The 23884-nt window shown below is 53.3% G+C and overlaps 1 protein-coding gene across 1 annotated transcript in view; it reads right to left on the reverse strand.

The window, feature by feature from the left end:
• COL27A1 (collagen type XXVII alpha 1 chain) overlaps positions 1-23884 on the reverse strand; it is a 134914-nt gene that overhangs the window by 99387 nt on the left and 11643 nt on the right. The window contains exons 4-7 of the mRNA XM_066367345.1: positions 16104-16157; positions 12075-12128; positions 3685-3738; positions 2056-2109 (exon numbers count right to left, since the gene is read on the reverse strand). Of these exons, the coding sequence (XP_066223442.1) occupies positions 2056-2109; positions 3685-3738; positions 12075-12128; positions 16104-16157 (216 nt within the window). The remainder of the gene's footprint in view (positions 1-2055; positions 2110-3684; positions 3739-12074; positions 12129-16103; positions 16158-23884) is intronic.

A 23884-nucleotide genomic window follows, 5' to 3' on the forward strand; every position in this document is an offset into this window, starting at 1 on the left:
ACACCAACACTCAACAGGCTGGTGAGCAAAGAGGCTGCTGGCTTGACCTTTTTTTACCTGCTGATGCTCCTTTCTCCCGAGACTCCCTACGTGAGATGGGCCAGAAAAGCCACCCAACAGGGCAAAGTGGCCCAACTGTCACCAAAGATGCTTGTGGAGAAGAGACTGCTTACAAACAGTGACAATTCCAAGCACAGCTGCCTACCCTGTCAGTCTTCCTTCCCTTCCGCTAGGGACCTGAGCTCCCCCATGCTCTGCCCGCCACCCTCGTGGGCAGGTGGCACGGGGCTGCCATAAACCAAACTCCTTGGTGTTTTCCTGGGCTGGCCTGAGGGTGTAAATGGCTTTGCCAAATCCTTTTCCAGCCACATGGAGGCTATTCCTTCATTTACAAAGGACACCCCTCCCTGCTAAGGTGAGCTGGTCCATCTTGTTTGCGAAGGGGGGTGCCTTGGCTTTGCTGGACATCTGCCGAGAGCAGGGAGCCCCGAAACCCAGTCAGGAGCTGGTCCAGGCTGTTTTCCCATCGCCTGCCACCTCTGCTAGACTCCCACCGCCGTGCAGAGTGAGACCACCAGCAGCTGCTTTATGAGCCAGGACTGGAAGGAGACTTTCCACTCACACCTCATCCATCAGAAAGTGCTGGAGCCCAGAGGGGAAGTGAGTGGGGTGAGGGAGTCCCTCTGTGTTCTCTGAGCCAGAAAATTCCATGTTTCCCCAGCTCACAGCCAGCCACAGGCTCCGGTCTGGGGAAAGGGAAGAGGGGAGTGTGATGCCCCAAGTCCCCCGTGCCATAGGGACCCTTGGAGAAGGGCAGGGTGGAGCCAGGAGGTGCCATAGCTGTTCAGATGAGAACCAGATGGCCCAGAGAGATGGAGCTATGGCCCTAGCTGGAGCCAGGGCAGAAGCTTAAGACATGGAGACCAAGGCCGATGTATCTACTGGAAAGCCCATCGGCAGTGGGAGATTTACCAGCTAAAAGCAGTTGACCCTTGGCCTGCACTGTCCTCCTCCTGGGTTAGGCCCCGTAGAGAAGGCGAGGAACCAGATCTGCACAGCCTGGTTGGTAAGGCTGGAGGCAGGGTAAAAATAACCAGGCAGAGAAGGTCTAGGGGAGTTGAGCAGCACGGAGGCTCCTGGCCGGAAGCCAGGAGTGCACACAGGGGTTCCAGAGTGCACACAACTAGAGTTGAGTCTGGAAGAGGAGGGACCCTGGCTGGGAAGCCAGGGAGAAACCCAGGGGCATGTAAGCCGGAGACCCACCATCTAAGAAAATGACAGACTTTCCCCCAAGGGCTTTCAGAGAGGTTACTCTCCAGCTGAGCTGAAGCAGGGATGGGGGTGGGGACATCTTGGCAACAGCTCAGGAAATAACAGGGAACTTACTTCCTTTACAGAGGAAGTAAGTCCCTCCTTCCCCTGCGGCACGGAGGGACGAACGTTAGACTCAGAGAGGTCCTAGGCTTGCCCAAGGTCACACAGCTAGGAAGCGGGGGAACTGGGAGTAGAACTCAGGTCTGACTGACCCCAGAACCCATTCTCCCAATTTCTCTGCTGCAGGCTGTCAGCCTCAGGAAGTAGGGGACCAGGGAGGGCTTCCTGTCCCCACCCCGGGTGGGAAGAAGCAGAGGCGCAGGAGGGCATATCAGGCCCAAGGCCCTTCAGCTGGCTGCAGGTGGAGCCGGCCCAGCACAGGCCCTCCCGGCTCTGACAGTATTTCTTCCACCGCCCAGTGCTCCTCGGGAAGACCTCCCACGAGCAAGCGGACCCCTAAAAGAAGGACAGCAAACCAGGGCCACTCCTCTTCATCTCATTAACCATGGTTGGGGGGGACCTACCCCAAGTCAAGGTGCTGCCCACCCCAGGCAAGCACAGACCTTGCAAACCTCTCTCATCTCCCACCAATGTCCCCTGTGCCCAAGGGAGCTGGGCTGGGGCTAGAGAGCAGTGGACAGGGGTGGGGGTGGGGACAGGCAGCTCCCAGCACTCCTGCCAGATGACCCCGCTTGCTAGGAAGCCCACCGCCCAAGGCAAAGCATCAAAACCAAGGTGTACCTTTCGTCCACAAGGTCCTGGATTCCCAGGGAGCCCAGGCAAGCCCGTGTCGCCCTGCAAACAGAGACAAGGGGGTGAGCTGGGGAAACGGGAGCAGAGACACTTGTTCGATGGAAAGTGTGACCGCTCATGGCCGTCTGTTTGTAAGAAGGATTCATGGGGCCCCAGAGGCCTCGGGTGAAGCTGGGGACCTCGGAGCGGGCAGAGGGCGGCTGAGTCGGCAGGGTAGCCAGTCCTGCTCACTCGGCCCAGCCATTCCACGGGTCTAAGAGGGTATCATTTGGGTAATGGGCCCTGCTGCTAAATATTTGAGAACTGCTGTTTGAAAAACCACTGTCCCAGGGGGTATGCAATTAGTCTGTCCCATTCCAATCGGCTTTCTCCCTCTGCATTCTTCATCCTCACTGGGCATGGCAATCAACCGTAGGGGGCATGTGCGCCACCACGAGGAGGCCCGAGAACACACAGCCCGGGCCCCTGGACTTCATCACACCTGGGTACCAGTCCTGCTCTGCGCCAGGCCAGCTGTGTAACCTCCAGCATGCCACCCACCTCTGGGGCCTCTGTCTCCTCATCTGCAAGCTGGGCCCACTGATAAGGTGCCAACAAGGAGCAGACGAGAATGTATGTGAACATTTACACCCAGTGTAATGAATGAAAAAAATCTATCAGGGAGGATGTGAAGGAATGAGTCACCTGTGACTCGGGGAAATCAAAGGGAGCTGCCACTTCTATGTGTCTGAGCACATGAGGCTACATCAGCGGTTCTCAACCTGTGGGTCGCGACCCCGGCTTTCCGATGTATTTCCGATGGCTTTAGGCGACCCCTGTGTTTTGGTCGTTCGACCCCCGCCGGGGTCGCAACCCACAGGTTGAGAACCGCTGGGCTACATTGAGAAGCAATGTTCTGGCTGTCGAGAGGGCTCTCAGGATGAGTCTGGAAGGAAGGCAGACAGACTGGAGCGTTCCCTCCCAGATGTGGAGGTCTGAGAAGCTGGAGGACCTTACTTGGAATTCTGAGTTCTCCTGTTTCTAAATGTCCTGCACTCCCTCCAGGCCCCTTGATTAGTTGATGGGATGGAAGCTTCAGGGAAGAATGGAGTCCTCTGGCCTAAGCGCTTTTGCTTCCATGGGAGAATCTCTGGTCTTAGAGCCTTCAGGGTTAGGGAGCCCAGCATCCCTGGCCTGTTACCTTCCCACCTCCTAGAAATTTACAGACCTGTCTACTAAACACAACCTCAGAGGGGACTTCGAATGTCTTCTGGAAGCTTCTTGGGCATGTGCCATCTAGAAGCTACTGGATGCCAAGAGTCACCCAGCAGGCCCTACAGAAAGCCATGCAGAACATGAGGCAAAAGGACATTCACCGAGAGTGTCCTTAGGCGAAATGCTCTGTGGGTTTTATTGGTTGCAGTCCCAGAAGACAGCAGGAAATGGCTTTGGGTTTGGTGTGGGGAGAGGCGGAAAGACTTCAAGGAAACAAAAACAAACCAGAGCTGATCTCCCCAGGCTCTCTCCGTCCCTGCCTTTGTCACACAGCAGCCCCGAAGGCAGGGCTCACCAGAGCCCAGTGGCTTCCCCACTGTCTACTCCCCCACTTTCCTGAGCTCTGGGGTCCCTGGAACCTACCTTCGTCCCGTCGAGGGCCTTTCCTGGTGAGAGCCCCGGGTCCCCTTTCTGTCCCTGAAACAAAAACAATTCCACTTTGACCTCTGAGTCATCTAGAGAGGATGTCTCCCCACACACTGCACTAAGCCCTGTCGTGCTTAAATACCCTCCCATCTGTCTCCCCGTCACACAGCTCCACTACTCCTGGCTCTAACACCTCCCATAGCTCCCTGCTGATTGCGTGATAACAAAGTCCAAACCCCTCCTTTGGTGTCCTAGGCCTTTGGTCACTTGGTCCCAGCCATCCTGCCCAGACTTGACTCTCCTTCCGCCAGCTAACCACACAGACGGGGTCCCCTCTGCCTCTGCTCCTGACCGCAGCCCAGTCCCTGGCACCCTTGGCACTTTCCAGCGGCCAGGTCCTCGCTCGGGCCGTCCCTCCCACCTGGAAAACCATTCCTCGGCCAGCCAAGCCATAAACATTCTTCAAGATGGAGCTTGAACGCGTCCTCCCCAATCTGGGCCCACATACAGGTGACACAGCCTTGCAGGCTGAGGGTTGCTAGGACTGACTGCCTCGGGGCTCGTTTCCCCAGGACTCTCAGAGAGCTTCTGGGACACACGAAGAGGCACACCCAGTTCTTTTCAATTTTCCAGTACCCTCACCTCACCTCTAATTACCCAGGGTCACTGCAGTAACACCCACCTGCATCTGCGTACAGCCCTTCAGAATTTGCAATCTTCCTCACCTCCCTAGACTCCAACAATAGCCCAATGAAGTGGGCAGGGGGCGTGCTATTACCCCCGTAACATATTTGGGAAAATGGAAGCCAAGACAGAAGGAAAGAGACCATGATGAGGCGATGGTTAGAGCTAAGACTAGAACCCTGAAGATGAGTTAGAACAGACAGTAAATCAGGGAGAAACTGACATGCAGAGGGTCCTCGTTGAGAGACAAGCACCCTCGTGCCTAGCATTTGGGAGTGTCCACACTGCAAAGATTCCTGCTCCTAAGAGCACGGGGCTCAGGGAAAGGGCCCACAGACAGTTCCCGAGCTGTGTCTGCTACAGGGTTGGAAGGAGTGCTCCTGGCTGTGGGCCCGCTCATTTGGCGCAGTCTGGTTAAATTACTCAGGAAACAGCCCTTTGGAAAGTCAGTCCACCCTGATGTCACCTTCTAAGAGCCCCTGACCCCTGTCCCTCACCCTCACCCCCATGCGTCCTCTTCCAGCTGAACCCTGAGTCAGAAGTCCTGGGGTGAAGCCAGGAACTCCCAAGTGGGACCTCGGGCAAATTGTTTCACTTCTCTTGGCCCTGTTTCCTCACCTTTAAAATGGGGGCTGCTCAGCGCACACACACATACCGTATTTCCCCATGTGTAAGGTGTACCTTAATTTGGGGGCTCGAAATTTGAAAAAACAATGTATTTCATAAAGTTATTGAACTCAAGTTTTATTCATCACTAAACAATGAGCGCAAAGACAAGCGCAAAAAAAGTGGGAAGTGCAAGTAAAACAATCTACAACCACTGTGTAAGACGCACCCAGTTTTTAGACCCCAAATTTTTCGTAAAAGGGTGCATCTTATACAGGGGGAAATACGGTAGGTATGAACACACATGGGCACACACACATGCATAGTGGCACATGCACGTAGGTGCATACACATACTCACACTTGTACATATGCACACACACCCGCTAGCTTTCCAGGTTTCTCGGCAAGGAGACTAAGATAATTAACGTGACACATGGGAGGCGTGGTTTGGCCAACTTCAATTAATTCCCATTTGGCTCTTTCCTTCATCAGAACCCAGACCTTCCAAATCCTGACTCAGTCACTCTTCACAAGAAATCGTGGCATTCGGAATTGGACAGGGCTTGACAGAGGGGAGGGAGCAGCCTTCTCCTGCCCACCCCCTCCGTGCCCAATCCTGTGCCGGGCCCCCTCCACGCAGAGACTCCATTAGTCTTAACCCCACTTGATACAACTCAGGACCAAAACCGGGGTTCAGAGAGGCTGAGTCACAGTCTGGGGTGACACGCAGGTAAGAGGCAAGGGCTTGCTAGGTCTGACTCATCCCCCTCTGTCTGAGTTTACGGCTCTTGTTTACAAACGGGCAGCCTGGGTGCTTCTCCCACACCCTCCAGTGGCCCCAGGCTGAGGGGCAGCACCTCCCTGCTAGGACCCCAACCCTCTGTCCACCTGGACCCCTCCAGGTCACTTCCACAGAGCCTGCCCTCTGGGATCTCACACTGTGGCTGCCTCCCACGGACGCTCCCGCCCCCTCTGCGGCTGCGCCCCACGGACGCTCCCGCACCCTCTGCGGCTGCGCCCCCACGGACGCTCCCGCCCCCACTGAGGCTGCCCCCCACCGACACTCCCGCACACTCTGCGGCTGCGCCCCACGGACACTCCCGCACTCTGCGGCTGCCCACTCCCGCACACTCTGGGGCTGCCCCCCACGGACACTCCCGCACCCTCTGCGGCTGCGCCCCACGGACACTCCCGCACACTCTGCCGCTCACAAGCCTAGCTCCACTGCCTTTTACGTCCATCGTGCAAGGCCAGACCCAGGGATACTCAGGATTCCAATGGCCAAAAAAGGACAGCAGCTCTCCCCAATCTGCCCTTGCCCACCTCGGCCTATAGCTGGTAAAGGAGCTGGGCTTAAAAAGTTTTCAAGGTGGGCCTCCGCATATCCAAGTCTCATTTTATAAAAGGGAAACTGAGACCCGAAGACATATCACCTTGCTCTCTTGCCCAGGGCTCCTACCTGAGGCGTTTCAGTTATTTACGGGAGGTTCACTGCATTAGCAGCAGCACAGTGCTTGGGACGTAGTCCTGCCCGGGGGACAATATCCACAAGTCCAGATCCTTACGGATCATCTGCTATGAGCCAAGTCTGGGGATGACTGCAGGGAATAGCACTGTGGGGAACAAGACACTGGGCTTGCCCATGGGAGGCTCTTGAGGGAGAAACCAGAGACGGGTAATGGTAATAATAAGCCCAGCATTTACTGAGTGCGTTTCTCAGCTCTTAACACATAAATCTATGAGGTAGCAACCATCACTACTCCCATGTCACATCTGAGGAAACTAAGGCACAGAGGAGATAAGTAACTTGTTTAAGGTCATCCAATTAATAGATGGAATTTAAACTTAGGCAGTCTGGGTTTCAGAATCCAAACTCTTTATATTTCAATGCAATGCAGAGTAACAAGTGGAGTCTAGGAGGAAGCTGAGGGGAACAGGGTAAATTTCTAAACGGAATTTCAGCTAAACTAAGACAAGGAGGGCAGCCAATGAAGTTAAAGCTCAAAAAATGCTCCAGGCACCTTGGTCAGGTTGAAGGTATGACTTCCAAGATGGAAAAGGCTATATACATCTTCCCACCCATACTCCTGCACATTCCCCAGCAAGACATAAGGAATATAGTGACATTAATTGTTTACATCCTCGTGGGGACAAGGACTTGTTGAATCCAGCTCTCCAGGGTATGAGCCTGTGTGATCTTGGGCAAACCCCTTTTCCTCTCTGTGCGGGAAAGAGTAGACTGCCTAGGCTAGCTCACAGAGCCTTGCCACAACTAGAAGATGGATGGGAAGGTATGTCGTAAACCATAAATGCTACAAACAGAGTGGGAATGGGAACTATGTCGAGCTCCTGTCCTGCAGGTAAAGTTGAAAGGTAAAAATATCTGGAATATTCTCTGAGGGTTACTGGGCTTCTTATTATCACTACTACTATGTTATGTATTTAGAAGTTCTGACCAATGCAGTAAAGCAGGGAAAACAAATAAGACTATTAACCTTTGAGAAAAAGGACACAAAAGTATTACCTTCTTTGCAAAAAATATGAATGCCTGTCTAGAAAATCCAGGAGAATTAAGTGAAGTACTGTTAGAATGAATAAGATAATTCAATGAAGACCACGGGTTTATTAGAAAAACACAAAAAGTATGAAAATGCAAAAGTCAACAGTTCTTTTCAATAGCTGAGAGCCAGCTAGAAAGTATAATGAGGAAAATATTCCATTCATGACAACAAAAATACAAAATTTCCAAGTATAAACTTAATAAGAATTGTGCAGGGCTTATGCAATAACAACTATAAAAGTTACTAAGAAACATTTTTAAAACTCAACCAAATGGGAAGACTTAATATTTTAAAGATGTTAATTCTTCACAAATTAATATACACATTTACTACAATCCCAATAAAATCCCAAGTGGGTTTTTTAAGAAAATTGTTAAGATGAGCATAAAGTGTATCTGACAGAATAAATAGCCAGAAATATTTTAAAAGAACAGGGTTTGGAAGACACACAATATAAAGATAGTAAATGTTATAATGTTAAATAGAATTTTACTAACATAAAAAAAAATACAAGCAGCAATGAAACTTATTTGAATGTACTGAAATAGACTCTGATCTATCATGTTATAATCAATAGAGGAAAAGTTATTTAATAAATTGCTAATTATTGGAGGGATAATAAAGTTAGAGCCCTACCTCATATTACCCCCTTATTGAGAGTTAATTACAGATGGTTTCAATTTTGTGAGTACAAATGATATTGTGAAATGACTAGAAATATATGTGAATACCTATCTGAGCTTAGGATGGGAAAGAAATGTCTAAGTATAAAAGTAAATAACCATACATTTTACATATGGGTAGAGCCCTCTCCAAACTATCTGACATATCATAAATTCCTAGTCAGTGTTAGCTATTACTGTTAGACTGGAAAAAAAAAGTAACACTTCCATACATAAAAACCATGGTGAATACTCTTAACAGGCAAGTAAAAAATTGTAAAATAGTTATAAGGTAGATGAGTCTTAATAATCTTGGTATATAAATTTAAGTAACTTTTTAAAATCAAGAGCAGAAGACATCACAGCCCCCACAATAAACAAACTCATGAGTGGTGAGATACAAAAGGAAACAGAAAGAAAAGCACTCTTCTCGTAGATAGTCAGTAAAGCGAAGTGAAAATAATAATGAATTATCTTTTTAAAATATTCTCTCATGTCAGCAGCAGCGTGAATTGGTTCAATCTTTCTAGACAACAAGTGTTAATAAAATAACAGCTAATCCCTTATAACAGCACTTATGTGCAAGGCATACATAAATTACTCATGTATATGTATCATGCATGCATGTACATATACATATACACGTATCTGTATCTATATACATGTTGATTAATATATATTGCTTAATCCACAAGGGAAGGTCAGAGAGCTGTGGAACTGAATTGCTTTGTGGCTAAAAGTATGGGCTTTGAAGTCAGGCAGTAGAGGGTTCAAATCCTGTTACTGCCACTTATTAGAAATGTGAGTATGGCCATGGCCAGTAGGCTTGGCGGTAGAGCATCAGCCCAGCGTGTGGAAGTACTGGGTTTGATTCCCAGTCAGGGCATACAAGAGAAGCAACCATCTGCTTCTCTACCTCCCCCCCACCACCGTCTCTCTATCTGTCTGTCTCTCTCTCTCTCTTCCCCTCCTGCAGCCAAGGCTCGAATGGTATCAACGGAGTTGGCCCCAGGCACGCAGAATGGCTCCATGGCCTTGCCTCAGGGGCTAAAATGGTTCAGTTGCTGAGCAATGGAGCAGTGGCCCAGATGGACAGAGAATCGTCTGGTATGGGGCTTGCCGGGTAGATCCCGGGTTGGGGTACATGCAGGAGCCTGTCTCTGTCTGCCAGCCTCTCCCTTAATAAAAAAAAAAGAAGAAGAAGAAGAAAGAAAGAGAGAAAAGAAAAAGAAAAAGAAAAGAAAGGAAAAGGGAGGGAGGGAGGGAGGGAGGGAGGGAGGGAGGGAGGGAGGGAGGGAAGGAGGAAGGGAGGGAGGGAGGGAGGGAGGGAAGGAGGAAGGAAGGAAGGAAGAAAGGAAGGGAGGGAGGGAGGGAGGGAGGGAGGGAGGGAGGGAGGGAGGGAGGGAGGGAAGGAGGGAGGGATGTGACCCTGGACAAGTTACTTAGCCACTTTGGACCTTAGATTTTTCATCTGTAAAATGGGGATAATAACACCTGCCCTGGAAAGTCCCACACAGGATGCTCAAAATGCATGCAGTGCTGATCACTAGGCAGGACAACTGTAGGAGGCCAGGTTGTTTTCTTGATACTTTCTATACTTTCCCACACTTTCCTTAATAAGCATATCCTATCTTATCAGAGGAAGGGGAAAGGTAAGCTGGGGTCTGAGGTCCGAGAACCCTGTCGGGCTGTCTTAACCTCAGCTCCCACCACTAGGCCACCGAGCATGCCCTGTCCACCTCCCTGTTCTCCCTGGTGCCTGAGGGCCCCTAATAATCCTGAGTAATTCACTGCAAACCACCAGCCAGGCCCTGCTTCTCAAACTGCCTGAGTGGCCCTCACAAACCTCATCTGATCATGTCACCTTGCTGAAAACCTTTGCGTGTCCTTCTGCTGCTCTTTGGATAAAACCCAAGTCTTACCACCACCTACAGACCTGCTGCCCTCCCCAGCCTCCTTCTGCCCCTTCACCTAGTCAGCTATGGCACTTGAGACCTCAGTTCAACCTTCCCACCCTCTGGGAAGACCTGCCTCACCTCCCAACCCAGAAAAGCATATTCTTGAGCAAACCTGGCCATTCAAAACAGCTGCTAATCTCAGCATTCTGATGTACCCCATGACCTGGGAGACCTGAGGCTTCTTCTTCCAAAGAGGTCCCCTCTAGAGAGGAGAGGCAGGTCCTCCCAGGGGACAGTGTCTAACCTGCCAGATCCTCAGTCTCCCCATCTGGAAATGGGTACAGTATCTCCTCTCATCTCTCTGAGATCTTTGTGGGGATCAAATGAGATGAGTTACATAAAGAGCATGCATAGTGCCCAGAGCACAGTACAGATCCAGTATACGGTGGTTATTATCATCAGTGCCTGCCTTGTTAAAACCCAGAGCACCTCTGGACAGCTGCTGGGCACTGGGCAGCTGAGGCCTCTATGCTTACCTTCCAAGGACGCCAGCCCAGCCCTGGCCACAGAGTCACAGACCTACAAGCAGAGAGACCGGTGCTCCTGCACCAGCATTCCGGTGCCATGTATTCATATATCCCCGTCCTTGTCCCAAACCCTCGGACAAGCAGGTGGACAGGAGGCGGTCTGCTCCAGGAGCCAGGACCAGCCTTCGGAGGCTGCACAGCTGACCAATCCCTGCCTGACCTGGGCCAAGCTAGTGAATGGCTTTACTTAAACCACTCAACCTGTACAAGGGTTGGGTTAACAAAGAATGACCTTGGGCCTCAGCCAACCAAAGCCCGGAGGTGCCCTTCACCGAGTTACCCCACAGAGGACAGTCGGGGCTGGGTGGCCTCCCAACGGGGAGTCCCAACTCTGTCCTTCCCGGCCTGCCCCAGGCCCCTTCAGCGCAGGTGCTGAGCTCTTGGCTTCCCTGGCCTTGCACCTTCCTTTTCCTCCTCTCCTTTCTCCAGCCATTCCTCAGATTTCTCTCGGTGACCTAAGTGTTGCTGGTGCGGCACTCCTCTTGGCGAGCTGGCTTCTCACTCCGCCCACCACCGACACCCTGCTCTCGGGCCACGCCCCAGGCCGGACGCAGCTCCAGGCTGGAATTCCCCACAGTCATCAGAGCACCCCTCACTCTGATCTCTGCCATCTCATAGAACAGTGGCCTGGGGCATTCCAAGAAGGTTCCCTGGGGATGATGACCTCTCTGTGCTGGCCATGCCCCTGGCTCTATCTCCAGCTCAGAGCTCTCGGGGTTTCAGCATGTCTGTCCATGAATCATCTCCACCTGGCTGGACTTCCGGTTCCCAAACCCAACATCATCGTATTCCATCTCCTTGGTTCCCAGGTTCAGTCCAGTCCCCCAGGCTAACCACTGAGGAGTCACCAAGTCGTCTCTACCCCACCCCTTCCTCCCACAGCCCCAAGCTGGCCCAGGCTAGCCTCATCTCTCCCCAGGACCGCCCGGGTCTCCCTGCCTCCGCTCCGGTCCCCACCCCCCAGTCCATCCTCCACATGGCATCCAGTGACTAGACTCACACGTGATCTTTCCACATCCCTCCCCAGCTCAAAAGTGGACATGCGTCCCCAGGGTACATATTAGGACTTCACAGCTCTAGTCGGACATTCAAAGTCTTCCCTCTATAGCATCAGATGACCTTTCCTCCTCCTACGCCCTTTGAGGGCTCTAAGTTCCAGCTGCCCTTCCCCCTCAGTCCCTCCCAACCAGAAGCTAAACTCCCCACTCCTCACTTGTCCCCAGCCTGGCACAAGGTCCAGGACTCAGGAGGTGCTCAGGGAGTGTAGATCCTCTGCAATGACCCCGAGGACCTCCCACCAGGAGCCCCAGGGAAGCAGCCCAAATGTGGCCCTGATTTCAGCACCCCATTCACGGCTGGATCTCCAGGTCCCACAGCAAATACTCACTTTGGCTCCGGGAGGGCCAGGGAGGCCTGGATTTCCGTAAGGCCCAGGAGGCCCCTGAAGGGGGAGAGAAACACAGAGGTGAGGGAAACGGGCCACTCCACATCCTAGAGCAGAGGCAGCAGGCTCCTCCGCCAAGTCTGGGCAGGACTGCGATGGTGCCCTTCTTTTAGGGAGGACCCCCGGGTGCCTGGCCCTGTGCTGAGCGCTTTCCATTCATTATCTTTTTATCCCTGAACCCACGAGATAGGTGTTATCACTATTCCTTTTTCCAAGAAGAGGAAACTGGCGTTCGGAGTTCTATAACTGTCTCAGGTTACCCAGCTGCTCAGGGGCAGAGCTGGATCCCAGCCTCAGATGTGACTTCAGAGCACAATTCCTGAACAGCTGAATTCTACCACCTTTTTACACACTCTCCAGCTGGCCTCGTCAGCCCTTCCCAGCTGGCTTCCTCGCGCTCAAAGCACACTCAGCCGTTTGCTCCCCTGCTGGGTGCCTGGTACTTTCCTCCCGCCCTGCCTTAGCCATGCTGTTCCCACCATCGGGCATGCCTATCCCAACCATCCCTTCCAGCTGAAACCCAATCTATCCTTCAAGGCCTGGCTCAAATGCCACCCCCTCTGGGGAACCTTTAAGGGACTCCTCCTGCTTGAAGGACCTTCCACCCTTCAGACTGCAGCTGGACTGCTGTATGAGCCTTTGGAGTGGAGCATGCAGTGAAGGGGGTTCTTGTCTTCCCTGCACAAAAGGCACAGCCTTCCTGTGGCCACAACACTTAGAGCTCTCCCCTGGATTCCTAGAGGCTCCGACCGAGCTTACAGCATCTTCCAGGGTCCACGGAACAGCTGGGAAGCCTGGGACCAGAGAGTCAAAGAGTCTTGGCCAATGTCACACAGGAGAGTAGCAGCCAAGCCGGGGCCGGAACCGGGCCTGTTGGCTTCAAGTCCAGGGCTTATTCATGGCACTGGATTTTCCCAGGCCATATCCAAATCTGCTACAACAGCTGGGTCCAGTTATGTCCACTTTCTCTAGCAAGGGCCCTGGACTACAGCCTTGCAGACCAATAATTAAAACTAATTCCCAAGAGTTGGGTAAATCCTAAGGGTCTTTGTCTGGGGCATAATCTGGGACATTGGGGGTTGGGAGAGGCACCTCAAAAGGCTCCCAGGTGCCCCCCCCACCATACCAGTCTCCAGACACACTGCCCTTGGGCCTGGCCCCTCTTGACCCATCCGGCTGGCTGTGCATGAACTTGCTGCCTTCCTCCCTCTCCAAGGCCAGCTTCCCAGCTGCAGCCTGTCACATTCCAACCAAGGCACCTCCCTCTTCCTCGATGCCTGAACTGGAATCCTCCCCTTCTCTGAAAACATCTAGAAAGAACAGTGTGTAGAAGCTCACTAAGTCTGGGGGATTATAAGGTGTCGCAGGGACCCTCCCTCTAACACCATCAATCCTCCGGCTCTTCCTAACATCCCAACGCATACTGGTGGCACAGGGCTATAACCAGTAAGTGGCAAGACTTAAACCGCTCCTGAGCCTCCCTGTGTCCAGCCTCAGTCTCCCGTCTGTCCTATCAATGGCTGGGACCCAGTGGTTCCTAAGGCATCTGGAAGACCTCAGGTGTTCACCCCAGCCCAGGCTCCTGGGGTTAGACCTCAAAGCTCGGCGCAAACCGGGCAAAAGTTGGGCAGCAATGTTTGAGGAGGGACCCCTGAGTAGCACCCCAGAACTGAGCAGGGCCAGGGCGAGGTCAGGGGTGGACATTTCTGCCCAGTTGTGACCCCAGCTGCTCCAAAGATGATAGGCAGGAGCACTCAGCTGCCCCATCTGCAGCTCATGAGGTGGGGGCTTCCTGCCTCCCTGCCCCCACTCCCCAACCCTCTCCAGCCACTGCCTTGCAGAGAAACGAAGCACATAGTTGAGCGAGAGCCAAGCAGACCGATTCTATAAATGCTGCAGTCCAGAAAGGAGGGTGGGGGGCAGGGCCCAGGGGTTCCCCGAGGTCCCTTCCTCGATGGGCTGATGGGCTGCAGGAGTATGTGCAGATGGGAAGGGGCAGGCCACTGACCTCAGCTGAGGGCCCGCCTCTCCCCTCCCCAAGCCTCAGAGCCACCATCTGTGCAGAGATGCTGGGACTGCTTAATCCCAGCATTCTATTATCTTTGGAATTTTATGAACTATGGAATTTCCAGTCTGAAAACAGGATGACGGGGTGGGGTGGTGGGTTGCTGTGGCGTGGAAAGACAGACGGATGTCAGGGGAGTCATTCACTCATTTGTGGAATTTCAGAGCTGGGAGCAACCTCAGGAATGCCTTCCTAGGATCCCATAATTTTATAGATGGGGAAACTAAGGCCCAGAGAAGGGAAAGGACTTGGCTAAGTTCACACCGCTTCGTTGTGAAAATGTTCATGACTCCCAGACTAGAACTCGTCAGCAACCATTTGTCCAGCACCTGCTGCACGCAGGACACTCTGCAAAGTATTGCATAAAAAGAAGGAAGCCGGGCCTGTCTCTGACCCAGAGGGGGCTCAGCCGAATAGATAGAAAATTAGCAGATAGATGGTTAAGACCATAGGCTCCAGAGTCAGACTATCTGGGTTAAATCCTGACTCCAGTATTTATTTTATATTTGACTTCATCCAAAGTAACTGAGCCTTTTTGAGCCTCAGTTCCCTCACCTGTAAAACATGGGCCACATTGGAACCTATTTCTCAAGGTGGCCGGGAAGATGGAATGAGACCACGCAGATGCAGCTCAGTGAACAGAGGTCAGCGGTTGCTGTGAGTTTGAGAAAGCGATCTGTGCCACCCAGAAGGCCAGATAAAGTGCTGCAGGAGCGCCGAGAAGGGCGTGTTCATCGGAAGAGAAGCTGGCATTGGCTCTGAGCCACGAGTGAAAGAGGAGTTTGCAGAAAAGGGTGTGTCATGCCCAGGGGACAGCCTGAGCAGCACTTCAGAGGCTGGAGGGCACAGCAGAAGTGTGGGGGCATGGGCAGACTGCCCAGGCCTGGAAGGGTAGGTCACAGGACCTCATCCTGGCCCCAGGCTTCCAGGTCAAAGCCAGCAGTGTCTGTGACACCTCGGCAGTCCTACGCTCTGGGCGCGTGCTCCACGGAAACTCCAAATCCAGGAGGAAGTGCTGCTGGTGACAGAAGATCCCAGCACCCTGGGCCCGGGAGCACAGGGCCAGGTCTGGAGGGAACTGGGGCTCGAGTAATTGCATAACCAGAACCATCCGCTGGGCTCAGAGCTAAAAATATCTCTGCCCGGGCTTCACCGGGCACCCAGCGTGGGAAAGGCTGATTCAGCTGGGCACAGATGCCAGGCGCCATGGGGCTGAGTCCTCTTGGAAAGGGGGCAGATTTCCCTCCAAGACGGAGGGGCCCCAGCATATGGTGATGAGCCTGGGTTCCAGTCTCGGCTCTGCCATTTATCAGATGCTTGGTTTCTCCAGCCCTAACATGAGACGGATCATACTAACCCATGGGGTCCTGGAAAAGGGATTAAATAAGGCTGCAATGGGCACACAGGAGCTGTTTCTCACTCAGGGGCTCAGGCTGGCGCCTGTCAGCCACCTCAGCCCTGCCAAGCCCTCCCCTAGCCTCTGGTGGAACCTCTCAGCACAGGAAGCTCACCTACTCTGTCAGCATTCCCCCCCCCAGGCTGGTCCTGCAGAAATGGGGAGGTGGGTGCAAGGGTCATGTCCTCCCCAGTCAGCCTTTTTCCTGCAAACACCAAGGCCCATCAGCTCAGGGGATGTGGTCTGCAGAGACGCCTTCTCCGCCCCAAGCTGTGAGACTCATACCTACAACGGGCAACTGAAACCCTGCAAGAGGTCGTCGCTGTGCCAGGCCACGTCTGTTCACACAGTGCTCCTAAGGGCCCCAAGGCCACTCCACTGGACAAAGTGGAAAACGGCTGATAGAAAGAGGGAGGGGACAGCTTGAGGACACACAGAGAAGGGAGGACATTAGGGGCATGCAGACCAGAGAGCTGGACAGAGCTCCAAAGAATGGCGTATGATCACTTACCCGAGGCCCCCGTGAACCGGGGGGTCCAGGGAGCCCAGGTAGCCCAGGGGGACCCTGAAGAGAAAGCAAGACAGCATCAGTGCTGAGTGGCATAATGAGAGAATGGGCTCAAGCATTCATTCAATAAACCTGTCCAAGCTCTGTCCAGTGGATAGAGCGTCAGACTGGGATGTGGAGGACCCAGGTTCGAGACCTTGAAGTCGCCAGCTTGAGCACGGGCTCATCTGGTGTGAGCAAAGCTCAGCAGCTTGGACCCAAGATGGCTGGCTCGAGCAAGGGGTTACTCGGTCTGTTGTAGCCCCATGGTCAAGGCACATATGAGAAACCAATCAATGAACAACTAAGGTGTTGCAATGAAAAACTAATGACTGATGCTTCTCATCTCTCTCCGTTCCTGTCTGTCTTTCCCTCTCTCTGACTCTCTCTCTCTGACTCTGTAAAAAAAATAACAAAAAAACAAAACAAAACAAAAACCTGTCCAAGAGCTCCTCTGTCCATGGCTGAAAAGAGGGGTTCCCTGAGGTCCTTGCCAGAGGCACTCATACTCTTTGGGGCTTCCAGGCCTTTGCAGCTGCTACTTCTCAGGCTTTGAAGCTCTTATCTTTGATTACTCGGCTAATTTAGGGTGTCACCTCCTCCAGGAAACCTTCCCTGATCACTCCTCCAATTTGGGCCAAGTTCTTCCTCTTTCTCTCTACTTTAGAGGCTACTACATCTATTATTCATGGAATTGTCTGCTCGGAAGCTTGTCTCTCCCACCAGACCATAGTCTCCTCAGAGGAACTCATGGGATGAGTCATCTCTCTCTCCCCAGGGCTCAGCCAAATGTTTGATGACATAAAACAGCAGCAGACTTCAGAGCTCAGCCAAGTTCTCCGCAGAGCCAGAGCAGAGAAAGGGACTTGTCCAAGGTCACACCAAGCATCTCTGCACCACAGAGATGCAGTGTAGCATAAAGGGCGTAAGCAGCAGACAGGCCTGGGTTCAAATCTCAGTCCTGCCATTTACCAGGTAGATTTGGGCAAGTTTCTTAACCAGCCTGTGCCTATAAAACAGGGACGAGAACACCCTCCTTACCGTATGTATGATCGCGCGGATGAAACGCGAGACAGTAAATTAATTGCCACTCAAATGCCTTCTCTAGTCCAGTGGCCACAGCCTGGCCCACTCTTCATCACTGTTCCCCAAGAAAATTCCACAGCTCCTTCATCTGTTTCCCCACCTCCACCCTCTCCCCTCTCCAGTCCTCCAAACAGCCAGGTTGACCTACCCAAGGCACTCCCCTGCTCAGCAACATGCAATGGCTCCCATTTCCCACAAGAGAATAGCCTAACCTTGCAATGGGGCATTCACCTTCCTTTTCACACAGGAAGGGAGGCAGCCGAACAGACTTCCTATACCATGTGCTGGCCTTTGTTCAAATCCTGGCTTTGCCACTTGATAGCCGGGGACTTTGTGTGAGCCCTTCAGCCTGCCTGTTCTCTGCTGCTCCCCTTTACAATGGGTTCCATAGCGACTGCCCAGTCTACCCCGAAGGACTAAATGAGGATCCCTGAGTGCCTGATCTGAAGAACTGAACACGGAGCCTTTGAAGGAAGCCAGGCTTTCGAGGATGTGTGAGGCCTGGGGAATTCATTTGTTTCAAATAACCATCAACAGCAGAGATTCCAGGTTTCCTGCCCAGAGTTAAAATCAGTGTTGAAAACCCAGTACGGTTTGGCTGGTAATTAATCCAGACCTCACGCTGGGCAGCCTCGGTTCACAGTTCTGGCCTGTGAACACCACGTGCTTGCTCATCCACGAATAAAAATCAGAAGAGAGATCCAGACAGGCAGATATAGGCACCAAGGCCCCAGGATCACTGGAAAGGGCTCCAGGTGGAGGGAGGGGGACGCTTGCGTAAGGAACCTCAGGCAAGTTCCAGCCACCTCTGAGCCTCCGGGCCAGCTGGCCAAATTGTCAGCATTCTTCCATCCGGAGCCCAGAGGCTGAGGGGCCGGTGTCTGGTCCAATGTCCAGTTCTGCAGGTTTGGGGTCCAGGGCCCGTCGACCACTGCTGCTCCTCAGGGAGCAGTAGAGTACGATGTAAGACAGGGACCCTGGGTTCACACTGGGCATCCCCGCTTACTAGCAGTGTGGCTTTGGGCAAGCAACACCCGGTCTCCAAGGTTTCATTCTTTAACTATAAAATGGGGATATAACAGCAACTAGCTGACAGATAAACTATAAAAAGTGCTAATCTTGGTGCCTGGCACACAATGAATGCCCAAGAAGTTAGCTGCTGTTTCTGTTAAGCAACCTGCTGGAACCACCCCAGGGCGAACTTTTAAGCCACCCTTCTCGACATCTGTTTTTCAGGAAGAGCAAAAGATTTCCCTTCCTGGAAGGCCCTTCTTGGCCCTATTCTTTCATGTGACCTAGAATGAGAGGAAAATTCAGGGGCTAAGGCCAAACATTACTGAGGTGTTGTTATCAATACCAAGTTCTTTTAACAGGGGAGAAACCAAAAAGAGGCTCAGAGACACAAAGTGACTTGCCCAAGGCTGCACAGCTAACAGGCAAAGCCAGGGGTAGCAAGCCAGGGGGTGCAGCCTATAGAGGTCAGCTTCCCAGGGCACAGAGTGGGTCTTGGGAGCAAATGGACAATAACCAGCACACACGCTTTATCTTGGAAGACGAGTTTGTCCCATTTTACAGCTGGACAAACTGAGGCCCGGAAACACAAGGAGATGAAGTAACTTGATTGAGGCCAAGTGGAAAAGCCCTACTCCATGTCCTCCTATCCTGGGCAACTTCCACACTGAAAATCTTGGCCAGGTGTATTCTGACTAGCTGTTCAACTGGCGTAATTCCCTTCCCTTCCGTGGGCATCTGTAAAATGAACATTCCGGAAGCTTCCCACCATCGGCCCTTCCTGAATGGCAGGATGGTGGTGATCCCTCTCCTCTCTGCTATCAGGCGACAGAGGTACAGTGAGATCATGCCCATCTCACAGAGAGGAAGGCCGAGGCCCAGAGCGCGAAGGGCTTGTGCAGGGCTCCAGGCCGACAGTCTCTGTGGGTGTGGCTCCCCCATGACCTTGGTAATGTAGCCACCGCTGAGGGCCTGGACATTCCCTCTTGGCATTTCTCTGCCCCAGAAACGGGGGCATCCAAGCTGGAATCTGACCTCATCCACAACATCTGCGCAGCAGACTCTAAGTGCCAGTTGGGACCCGTGGTCCGGCCTGGTGATGTCAGTCCATGGCCCGACTCCTCAGAATGGCAACCCAGCCCCCAGCTGCAGGCCCGGCCAGCCCTCTTCTGCCAACCTGGGCCGGGGCCACCCAGCGCCCAGCTGCAGCCTCGGGCCCGGCCCTGCCCCACTCAGAGAACACTTTGTTAGTGGCCGGGTGTGGGCAGGCACCCCTCTCCCTCGGTCCGGGACCCTGCCTGTTCTCCGTGCAGTGGAAAAACGCGGCCGTTTCTTTCCAGGGCCCGAAGCCTGAGCGGGTAGCTCTGGGATGATTCACAAGGCCGGGGTGGGATTTTCCACTTCATGCTGCAAACAACGGGGCCTCTGAGAGGGCCTAGATCTCCAGGCAGGGGAGCGGGGGCCACAGGCCTCTCTGGGGGAGGGGGACGAGGCCGGAGCTCGGGGCTCATGCAAACAGCACCATGGAAACAAGCAAGCCCCCACGCTGGGCTTTCCCCAGGGGTCCTGGCCTCCGACACTAGGCCTAGGGGAACCCCATCCCGTGGAACAAGTCCACCCTTGTGTCCAGCTGCAAGAGCCCGCCTGCCAACCCTTGCAGAAAGAAGTAAGTACTGGCTGGCATGGCTCTTGGCAGCAAGCAAGGAGGATTTCACAGGCCTGGGATCTGGGAGACCCGAGTCCGATCCTGGGAGCGCTGCTACCTGCCAAGTGACCCTGAGCAACGAACTTTGTCTCCAGACCCTCTGCTCAGTGCCGGTAGCCTGATGGGGGGAAGGGGGATCTCGACGGGTCCTTCTATCTCTGACCATCTGAGCTCACGGTTATCCCCAAGAGTGGCCCACAGAGTGCTGAGCCGTCCCCAGTCTGTGCTAGGGAAGGGCCTCCTGGGACAGGGCTTTTCCGCGTGGCCTCCATCTGGTTACTTCATCTCCTTGTGCTTCCGGGCCTCAGTTCGACCAGTTGTAAAATGGGACAGACTCATCTTCCAAGATAAAGCATAGGTGCTGGTTATTGTCCATTTGCTCCCAAGACCCACTCTGTGCCCTGGGAAGCTGACCTCTACAGGCTGCACCCCAGGATCCCTCGTCTGTACTTCAGCTAGGTCTGGCCATGTGGAGGCCACTATAGAAGGAGAAAGTGGGCCAGGTATTTCTCTCCCTGCTCGCTCCCTGCTGGCCTACAGTTTGGCCCCAGCTCCTGTCAGAGATCCCTGGTCCTGTTTTAACTCTGGGGACTGCTAACACCTCCCCCGCCCCTTGGAACATCAGGTGGGACCCTTGTGCAATGCTAGCCCCTGTTCCTTTGATGTTGCCCACAGCTCTGTAAATAGTCCCTTCCTTAAACTCTCCGCAATTACCCTGTCCCCCACCTGGAATCACAGGACACAGCATGCAAACTGCTCAGCACAAGCCTGGCACACCGTAGGGACGCAGAAGCAATATGGTAAAGACAGCAAAACACCCTCCCTGTTCTCCTGGGTTCTAGATGATACCGATGTAAGGGGTGAATTTCTCAAGATCTAGTCCCAATTCGTAACCACTCACAGTAGGAGGGTCCTCCTGTGTCCAAACCCTCCTGGTTCTCTTGGTACAACAACGCCCTCACCTCAACCATCAGCCCATCAACCACAACAATCCACGGGGACTCGGATTCCAGGGCCGGGTGCTTTACATTTCTCATCTCGCTCCACCCACACAACCCTACAATAGTAGGTGGTACCATATCCCCACTTTACAGAGGCAGAAACTGAAGCTCAGAGAGGTTCAGTGACTTGCCAAAGGTCACACAGCACCTGATGCCTAGAAGGTACTCAATCAATGTTTGTTGAAAGAAGGAAAGAATGGGTGGATAAGGGAATGGTTCAAACCCAGGTCATTCAAAATCTAAAGTCTATTGGGCTTTTACACTCCACACGGCCTCCTTATCCTACTACCGGCAGAGATCTGTGTAACCTCAAGGAACCTGGCCTGGGAGTTCGTGTTTTGTAAGGATCAAATTCTTTTATTCACAGAGCGTCATGGAGCGTCTGCTGTGGGCCAGGCCCTCAAGCCGGGTCTCCCCGAGGTGATGCCTGTAAAAAGTGCATGTGTGTGCAAATGCCAGCGGCCTGATCGTGAATACAGAAGGCTTTGACCCGCCTCCTCCCAGGCGTGGGGCTTCTGTGTAGCTTCTGTGCAGCCTCTGTGAACCGCAGCCTCCCCGCCCCTCCCCAGCCCGGGCCCAGCTCAGCTTTTCCATGCTCCCCCCACGCCTGGGGCTCCCACAGAGCTTCCTCACTCAGTGGCTACAACTCCTGGCAGGCCCAGGCCCCGAGCTCCGTCTCAGCCTCCACCACCAGTCTGTCCTGTGTCCCTGGAGAACCGCACAGAAGCGGTCAGATACAGCCAGGGCTTCCCTGTCAGGTCCTGAAAAGTCCCACCGTCATTTATACATTTATAAGGGGAGGGCTCTTCCAATGCCACGTCACAGAAGCAGACAGCCCCAGGGAGAGGAAAGAGGTTCCCCCAGTTACCGGAGCAAACTAGGTCTCTAAGGCAGCCTTGGGGGTCATCCAACTGGCTTCCTCACAGGAGCTGGGAGCTGTTATCTTACATTCTGCAGAAACTGAGGCTGAGCCTGAGCCAGGGCAACAGAGCTAGTAAAGGGGTGGGGCCAGGATTTGAACCCAGATCTGTATGTTCCCAGCCTGGGGACAATTAAGCCCCGTTTCCCGGGCAACACAGCTTTTGCTCTGCTGGGATTAGCTTCAGAATGTCTATAGGGGTTTGGGGCAGATAAGAGAGGACAGAAGGAAAATGAGTTCTTATCACCACTCAAAGATTCCACTTCGATTTCATAATTTCTGGAATCTGGTGAACTACAAATGATCATTTTGCCCCCTGCCACACAGAGAACTGGACAAAGCATCTGGAAGCTTCTAGGTTCCTATTGAGGTGAGGCTAGATTCTAAACCGAGGGAAGGTGGGATTAGGGGAGAGCATGGGACAGGAGGCAGGATGCCACCTGGGTGGACTGCTGTCCCCCTGTTGTCCTCATCCATTCAGGGCTGGAGGAGCAGGAGGACCCGAGGCCCTCGTTGGAAGTCAGGGACCCGGAGTTGCATCCCATCCCTACAAGAACATGCTGCGTGCCCCTGGCCAAGTCTTTTGTCCCTCTAACCCTTGTGTCCTCATCTATAGAGCAGGGATTAACACACACATCCTGCCCCTCCTGAACCAGTTCCTGTGAGGGCCTTAAGGGAAATGCCACATGAGTGGAAGTAACTCATAAACATGATGCCCATAGAAACAGAAGATCCTCGACACTGAGTTCTTCCTTTGAGGCTAGGGACACCGTCTGGCACATCTGTGAACCCTCCAACCTCCCAGCTCCGGGTCCCAGGGTCTCAGAGTGGCTAGGCATGGAGGTGGAATGTAATATCATGGACTCTGGAGCTGAGGCAGACACTTCAAATCTGCCTCCTACGTGCTGTGTGCCCTTGGGCAAGTCCTGGCCCTCTCTGGGCACAGTCTCTGGGTTCCTCCCCTGCCTAAGCACCTCTCCACTGCACAGGACAACTGCAGCACCTCCTTCTATCATGGGGAAGCTCAAGGAGGAGATCTGGAAGGAGGCTTCACCTCCTGCTGACCCAAGTCACCAAGCCCAGGAGGGAAGTATGTGGCTCGGACGTCCGCCAGGCCTGCAGGCAGATTCTACACCCTAAAAACCCATTCTCGCTGCAGTTCTGCTGGCTTGGTCATGGCCATCCTCTCTCTCCACACCACCCACAGCTTGGGAGGTAGGGTTGGCTTCCTCTACTCCACCCTCTGTTTTAGGGAGACAATCCACCCCCTTTCAACCTCACAGCCCGGGAGCCAGCACCCATGCAGCTTGGGAGGCTGAGCTGTCAGGGCCCTCAGCGCCTGGGGCCTGAGTGAGACTGGGTAGCCTGTCTCACTCAGGCACCCTCCTTTCCTCGGCTCCCAGCTCTCTACCCTGCCAACTGCAGAACATGGGGACTTGAGCAGAACGTTGACATAATTGCAAAGCAATGCATACAATTTCCATAAGTTCTACAATATGGTTATAATAAAAACGGGCCCTCGGTCCCCTTGGAGACAGGCTGAATAAATATTATTCCTAATGATTATTAAAACTCATTAAAGTGTGTTTAGAAGGCCCGGGAATTCCCAGCATCTGCCACTGTCTCCACATTGCAGGGAGCCGGGCGTCAAACTCAGAGCTCAGGAGGAGGAAGCCACACAGTGGTCATCACCAAGGCAGGAGAACAGAGCCGAGGCCCAAGCTTCCTAGAAACTCCATCCCATCATTCCCCGCCTGTAGGAATTGGCCTCCAGCTGCAGAAAGGTCGCTGCCCCTGGAAACAGTCCCAGGCAAGCTGGAGGCATTGACCCTGAGAATGTCTCCTCCACGTGGAATGTTCTTTCTCTTTTCCTTGACTGCTCAGGTCCAATCTGACCCTTCTCACCCCGTACTCCTGCACCAGGGGCCACAAATCGAATGACTACAGGACGCAGGCAAGCGAGCGGGTTGGAAGACCCAATCAGGAGACGTGGGGGCTGGCACAGACGGCAGCGGGCCTATCC

This window comes from Saccopteryx leptura, chromosome 2, assembly GCF_036850995.1.
Source record: "Saccopteryx leptura isolate mSacLep1 chromosome 2, mSacLep1_pri_phased_curated, whole genome shotgun sequence".
Taxonomy (NCBI): domain Eukaryota; kingdom Metazoa; phylum Chordata; class Mammalia; order Chiroptera; family Emballonuridae; genus Saccopteryx; species Saccopteryx leptura.